The 7,136-nt window shown below is 54.1% G+C and overlaps 1 protein-coding gene across 1 annotated transcript; it reads right to left on the reverse strand.

The window, feature by feature from the left end:
- Positions 1-4,252: 4,252 nt before the first annotated feature.
- Positions 4,253-6,065, reverse strand: RPP25 (ribonuclease P and MRP subunit p25). The gene has a single exon (XM_053596024.1). It carries the CDS (start codon positions 5,568-5,570, stop codon positions 4,971-4,973), a length of 600 nt encoding a protein of 199 aa, XP_053451999.1. The 5' UTR covers positions 5,571-6,065; the 3' UTR covers positions 4,253-4,970.
- Positions 6,066-7,136: the final 1,071 nt, after the last annotated feature.

Consider the following 7,136-nt stretch of genomic DNA (forward strand, 5'->3'; position numbering starts at 1 on the left):
ACTCATGGCCTCAAGCAATCCTACTGCCTTGGACTCCCAAAATGTTGGGGTTACAGGGATGAGCCACTGCACCTGGCCTCATCAAGTCTTCATTCAATTGATAATTCTCTAGCAGCTTCTTATGTGCCCAGGGCAGGGAGCAAGAAAGGCAGGATCCATTCAGTAATAGGCTCATGGTTTAGTAGGGTGACTGACAGATTGACAGCAAAAGGATCAAACCAATGAAGGCACAATTACAAACTAGTATCTGTGCTCTAAGAGGAAGAAATTTGGCTCAGCACCTGTAGCTCAGCAGTTAGGGTGCCAGCCACATACAGCAGAGCTGGAGGGTTTGAATCCAGCCTGGGCCTGCCAAACAATAATAACAACTACAACCCCCACCCCCATAGCCAGACATTGTGGTGGGTGCCTGTAGTCCCAACTACTTGGAAAGCCGAGGCAAGAGAATTGCTTGAGCCCAAGAGTTTGAGGTTGCTGTGAGCTGTGACGCCACAGCACTCTACAGAGGACGACATAGTGAGACTCTGTCTCAAAAAAAAAAAAAAAAAAATGGGGGCAGTGCCTGTGGCTCAAAGGGGTAGGGCACCAGCCCCATATGCCAGAGGTGGCAGGTTCAAACCCAGCCCTGGCCAAAAACTGAAGAAAAAAAAAAGAAAACCTAAAATAAGAGGAAGAGGGCGGCACCTGTGGCTCAATGGGCAAGGTGCCAGCCCCATATGCCGAGGGTGGCAGGTTCAAACCCAGCCACAGCCAAACTGCAACAGAAAAATAGCTGGGCATTGTGGCAGGCGACTGTAGTCCCAGCTCCTCGGGAGGCTGAGGCAAGAGAATGGCCTAAAGCCCAGGAGTTGGAGGTTGCTGCGGGATGTGTGAAGCCACAGCACTCTACCGTGGTGCCATAAAGTGAAACTCTATCTCTAACAAAAAAATAATAATAATAATAATAAGAGGAAGAAATTTGATATCACTGGCTCAGCCCCCTTGGCTAAGTGGTTAGGGCACCAGCCACATACACCAGGGCTGGTGAGTTCGAACTAGGCCCGGGCCTGCAATTACAACAAAAAAATAGCTGGGTGTGGCTCGGCACCCGTAGCACAGTGGTTATGGGCACCAGCTACAAGCAGTGAGGCCGGTGGGTTCAAACCCAGCCTGGGCCAGCTAAACAACAATGACAACTGCAACAAAAAAATAGCCGGGCGTTGTGGCAGGCACCTGTAGTCCCAGCTACTTGGGAGGCTAAGGAAAGAGAATCATTTAAGCCCAAGAGTTCAAGGTTGTTGTGAGCTGTGATGTCATGTACTCCACAGAGGGTGACAAAGTGAGACTCTGTCTCAAAACCAAAACAAAACACAATCTTCCTTTGGTTCTGACATAGCATGTTCTCTGAGCTCCTGGGATACCAGAACGACAGACCAAGTCCTAGACAGGCTAGGGGTAATACTCAAAGAGAAACCCTCCCCTTTCCTGGCTATAATGGTGGTAAATCCTACCTAGCCTGAGTAGCTTTCAAATCTGTCCCCACCTCCATCCACCCTGTCACTGTTTCATCTCTTACTCCTTATGGGCTCCAGGGGCCAGTCAGCTCCCTTCCTATCCATCTCCTGCGTACTATAGGTGTCAGAGGGATCCTTGTCAAACACCAGTCAGACAGGGCCCCATCACTTCCCTGTGACCTGGCTCCCTGGCACTCCGATCCACCTGCTTCTCTCTATACTACCCTCTGCCATCTACTCTACCCTGCAGACATGTGCAGTATCCTCAACATGATACACTGTTACATACATATCATTTCTGTATGCTGTTTTTTGTCCAGTCCCATGCAGCTGGATGACACTATCTGATCCTTGGAGAACCAGCTCCATCAGTATCTCTGGGCAAGTTAAGCGTCCCTTCTCAGAGCTCCCACCTTCTTCCATTATCATTGCATTGTGCCATAACTTCCTACTTCTCTTTCTACTAGTCTTGACCATCTTTGAGGCAGGAGCAAAGTCTGATTATTTTGTGATTCTAGACCCTAGTCCCACCCCATGCCTAGACTGGAACCTGGTACAACAATGGATGCTTACTGAATGGATAAAGGCCCACCACTCATCTAACCACAAGCTCTGGCCTTGCATTATATACTTTCATGTTCCCAGATGGACTTTGATTTTGTGATTTGACAGTTTTCTGGATAAGAAGCTTCACTGACACTCCTAGTGTGGAAGTGTCCCAAGGTAAAGCTGAAGCAAGCAGCAGGCTGAGCCCAGGAAGCTCCTGGACAGAAGTCACTGTTGGAAAGATGGGGTCTTTCAGGGATGCTTTCGCATTCTGCCACCAGTTGGCTTCTATAGTGGGCCCTGTCTCTGAGATGCTTCCCTAGCTACCCCTCCCTCTTATTCTAGGCTCAGGTTTCTACATCAGCCCCAGTGATGGGGAGAGGGTAGAGAATATCTGTCACCTTCCTTTGGAGCCTGCTCCTAGGTCAGTGGTGCCTGAGTATCAGTAAGAGAGTTGTGGTGCTCACAGGTGCTGGGTTCCATTGGTAAGTCAGCACACCTATCTAAACCAAACCTGTTGGGGTGGGGTGGGGATGCAGAAATCATTTTATGATCTTTTTTCTTTTTCTTTTTTTTTTTGAGACAGAGTCTCAAGTTGTTGCCCTGGGTAGAATGCCTTGGCATCACAACTCACAGCAACCTCAAACTCTTGGGCTTAAGCAATTCTCTTGCCTCAGCCTCCCAAGTAGTTGGGACTACAGGAGCCTACAACACCTGGCTATTTTTTTGTTGCAGTTGTCATTGTTGTTTTAGCTGGCCCAGGCCGGGTTCAAACCTGCCAGCCTTGGTGTATGTGGTCAGCACCCTAGCTGCTGAGCTACGGGCACGGCCCTGAAGCTGGGGAAATAACAATCTCTTTTCTTCTCCACCCCCCACTCCCAGGATAAGTTTATAGGCTGAAAAGGAACTTTCCTGACCCATCATAAAAGAAAGCCACTGCAGCCTTATCTCCCTAAGACCAGCAATCTCTGCCTGCATTTCTTGGTAGCCTGACAGTACTGGTCTTAGAAAGTTGGTCCTTTCCCAGAACCAAGACCCAACTCCCTTAATCTTTTACCATGCAGAACTTCAGATGCTGGAGCCCAGGAGCGGTCCAGCACATTTTAGTTGTCAGGACAGTTTATGTTCTTTCCAGGCTTCTCGGGCCCCTCTGAAAGGCCAGACAAGCACACACAAACCCCTTAGCCCTCTCCGGGAACTCATCAAAAACAGGAAATTTGGAAGGACAATCAGAGACAAAGTCTAGATGACAGGGCTCACTGATCCAAAGCTCAAGCAGAGATATTTGAAGGAAGGGGTATTTCCCTTAAAAGCCCTTCCCATTAGCTGCAAAACCTACCTCTTGTCAACAGCAGGATTTGTTTCAAGGTCCTATCAGCAAAATGACTTACATTCTTCCTCATGTCTTTCTTTCCAGGGGAGCTGCTGAGTGGTGTGGAATGGGGCCTGCTTCTGAGATCCCGAGGCTATATGGCCCCCCCTTACTTCCAGAGCTCTTCCAGCACACAAGACCCCTCCACTCCGCCCCAGCTGACTTAGAGTTGGGCAGAGAGGCTTACAAGGCTGTTATCTTTCAACAGACAGCTGGCAGGGCTGGAGGCAACAGCTTATCTGGGAGCCTGCAGTGATTCACAGCCCAAGTCCCAGCTTCTCTGCTGAATAGTAATTTCCAGCAGTGGATTTGTGCTCAGTCTCTCTCCTCCCCCTCTCCCAAGGGTGTGCTGTCCTTTCTCAGAGAGAGGGCAGTGAAGGGGAGATCCTACTCAGGAAGACGGGACCTTGTGCCAGCCTTCTGGGTATGGTTTAGTCTATTGTCTGCAGGCTGCAGTTTTAGGGATCTCAGCAGGGTCTGCCATCCTTGGCAGTGACCTCCAGGAGACTTCATCAATGCTTTTCCTTCCCCTCCCAGAAAAGTAAGAGTACTGCTTTCTTTCCCTTGGTGGTGATGCAGTTTGACATATGCCCCCTGGCCACGAACCCCTGAGGCCAGGGTCACCCAGGAATGGTGGTGGAGGGAGTAAGAAGCCAGGGACTGGGCAGTGTGCCCCTTGCACCATTTTGAAGCTGCCCAATCAGTGCCTGACCTGGAAGACCAAAAAGGCAAAGGATGCAAGGCTGGAGGAGACTGAGACAAAGGGGGCAGACCAGAGCTACATAGGCAGGTGGTTAGGAAGAAAAGACCTGGAGACAGAGCCATTTTTGTGTTTGTTTTATTGGAAGCAAGATTCCAGCTGCGGGGCTCAGGGAAGGAGGCATGGAGAGTTCTGTACTGGGTTTCTCCCTCTCAGCCAGCATAGGGAAGGGAGATGTGAAAAGGGGTGGAGCCCCCAGAGATGCCTCTGCCACTGAAATCTCAGGATGCCCCTCAGAGGCAGGGGAAGGAAAACTAGAAAGGACACTGTCTCAGGGTTGGGGGCAGAATAGGACCCCCACATCTCAGACTCCCCCGCCCTCAGGCAGTCAGTTTCTTACCCTCTTCCCCCTTCTCTCTGTGGTGGGAGTGATTCGAGGGCTCTCCCAGACTTCCTGGATCCAGGTCCCCTTCATGATCCAGGCCAAATTAGGGGAGAGTGAGTGTCTTTAACCCTTGAAGGTTCCAAATAAGGTTCAAAGAGTCCAGGTTGCCCACCCTCCCCTTCCTGAAGAAGTTCCCAGGATAGCCCAGAACAAGTGAAGGTGGAGTTCCACATCTTCAGGCAACACAGCTGTAGGAGGGCCCCATCCCACTAAGCTTCCTCATGTAGTACGGTACCCTGGGGCCTTCTCTTGTCACCTTGGGGGTTCATGCTACCTGTCTGAGGAGCTGTGTCCAGACTGTGGGCTCCAGAGGACCGACTCATGAAAGGCTGGAGGTGCATCTGAAGGTGGAGGTACCAGGAGTACGATACTGTCTGTCTAGGTGACCCCAAGACTGGAGTCTAGGGTTCTCAGTCAGGCCTTCTCGTCCTCGTCTGCAGCTCCTGGCTCAGGCTGCGACCGCTTCGCAGAGCCTTCTCCAGCTCCAGGCTCCCCTAGGCTCCTCTTGGACGTTGGCGCGGTTGACGGGGAAGAGGGACTGGGATGGAGATTTGGAGGCTGGTAGCCAGGTTGTCGTGGATCCAGTGCGTCCTTGGAAAGTAGTATGGCAAGCCCGGGAACATTCTTAAGTACACTGAGACTGGCGGCCGGCTCGCTAGTAGTCTGACCCGGCGTGGACCCAGGCGGGAGGCTCTGCCACACCTCGCGCACGCTCCGGTAGCGCAGCCGCGTGACCTGGTGCAGGCCCGCCAGGCGGCGCTTGAGGATCTCCGCGCACGTGACGGTTTTGGTGGTGGCCCGGCCACAGCCGCTGAAGACGATGGCGCGCGTGGATGGCTGCGCCATGCTGGCTGTGGCGAAGGCCATCAGGTTCCGGATCTTGCTGCCCTCCTTGACCCGCATATGCACGGCGCCCGGCGCCAGGTCTGCAAAGGGACCGGAGCCCGGGCCGCCCCCCTCGGCCCCGCCTCCCGCCGGCGCCTCCTCGGAGCGCACCTTACGGAAGTTCTCCATGCGCCGTCGTAGCCGGGACCGCCGGCTTTGCCATGGGGCCGCCTCAACGCCGGGGCTGCATGGCCGCCAGTCGCGCCTTGCAAGGATCAGCAGGGGTAAGGGTGCGGGAACCGCGTGGACTCTGGTGAGCGGGTTGGGACGGCGCGATCTCAGCTCCACTTCTCCGGAGTGGGTGCCGCTCTACTCCGCGCTCTCGGCGCCCTGTGCTCAACGCAGTTAACTGAGGCCCCGCCTGGGAGCCCGGAGGCACCGCCCCCACCGTCAGACCCCGCCCATAACTCAGCCTGGCCCGCCCCCGTCCCAGCCTCTCCCGCCTTTGGTGTGGAGTCTCAGACTTCAGCTGCCCCAGCGTGGAAACACTGCTCGCTGCTAGGCGCATTGGCAGTGCTGAGGGTAGCTTGGAAGGTAAAGTTACACTACAATCGCCTCAGCCTTCACCGAGCCAACCTCATAAGCGGGCAACCTAAACAAAAACTCGCTTGGGGTGCAAACGCCTCGTCAAGCCAGGTCCCCGAGCCCTTCCCTGTTCTAAATAAAGGCTGCCCTGGTCCCCTCCTAGGGAGAGATTTCCGAGAGGCTTGCTGGGGGCTTTACTCTCCCTCTCCTCAGGAAAACATCCCCCTTACTTTACCCCCGTTCCGCTCCCGAGTGTTCCAGCCTCAAGGACGCCCAGTGCACGGTCAGCAGAGTGCAGAAGGCGCTGGCTGCAGCTCCACTCTGCGCTTCTCATCGGACGACAACGTCGCGCGTGGTTCTCGCGGGGCTCCAGAGACCCAGGTTTGGGTTTCCGACCCCTTGCCACACCTGTCTGGAGTTCGAGGTTCCCGGACCCCCGTACGTCCCTGGGACAAGGGGAGTGAGGCTTTGGGCAAGCTGTTCCCCGAGGCGAATGGGAAGCTCACGCACAATAAGCTCTCTTATCCAGAGGCGTTATGCTCCCTCCACCCAGGCTGAAAGTCCTGTTAGAGCTGCCTACGTAGGATAAGCCAGGCAGGGCTCCCTACTGACGTGGGTCCCCCCACTCCTCAGGTGGAATTCGCTGTCAGTGAACCTTGGCCCCTTGAAATCCAATAGGGTCGTTTTTCAAAAAGGGTGAAGGCCGGTTTTAAAAGAGGGGAGGAAGGTGAGGAGTTGAAGCCTTGGTGGCATTAGGAAGCTACTGGATGCCTCTCTTCGGAAACTCCACAGGACCATGAGTGGTCCGGGGTCTCATGCTGGATGAGAGGAGCAGTAGAGAAAGAGGTGAGGTTGAGGTTGAAGGGCTGTTGACGAAAGGGAGGCGGCTTGAGAAGGAGCCCGACCCTCCCTAAAACTGCCCTAGAGGCCCTTCAACCTTTCGCGCCCATCACGCACAGTCAAAACTGAGGGATTGGGGCAGATGGTGGGGATAGTTGTGACGGGGTGTGACAGGGAGGGGCACAGAGAGCGGGGGCGAGCGGGGAAACCTGGGGTTGCGGGATCCAGTTTGAGACAGGGCTGCGGGGCGCTCCTTTCCCTCCTCACGCCTGTCTGTGACAGCTGCTGTTGGCCCCTGCTATTCAGAACCCAGGGTTTACCTATTTTCCA

Source organism: Nycticebus coucang, chromosome 6 (assembly GCF_027406575.1).
Source record: "Nycticebus coucang isolate mNycCou1 chromosome 6, mNycCou1.pri, whole genome shotgun sequence".
Taxonomy (NCBI): Eukaryota; Metazoa; Chordata; class Mammalia; order Primates; family Lorisidae; genus Nycticebus; species Nycticebus coucang.

Bases quoted from the DNA above. Each gene is read 5' to 3' on its own strand.
- RPP25 (XM_053596024.1), bottom strand. From the start codon at position 5,570: ATGGAGAACTTCCGTAAGGTGCGCTCCGAGGAGGCGCCGGCGGGAGGC.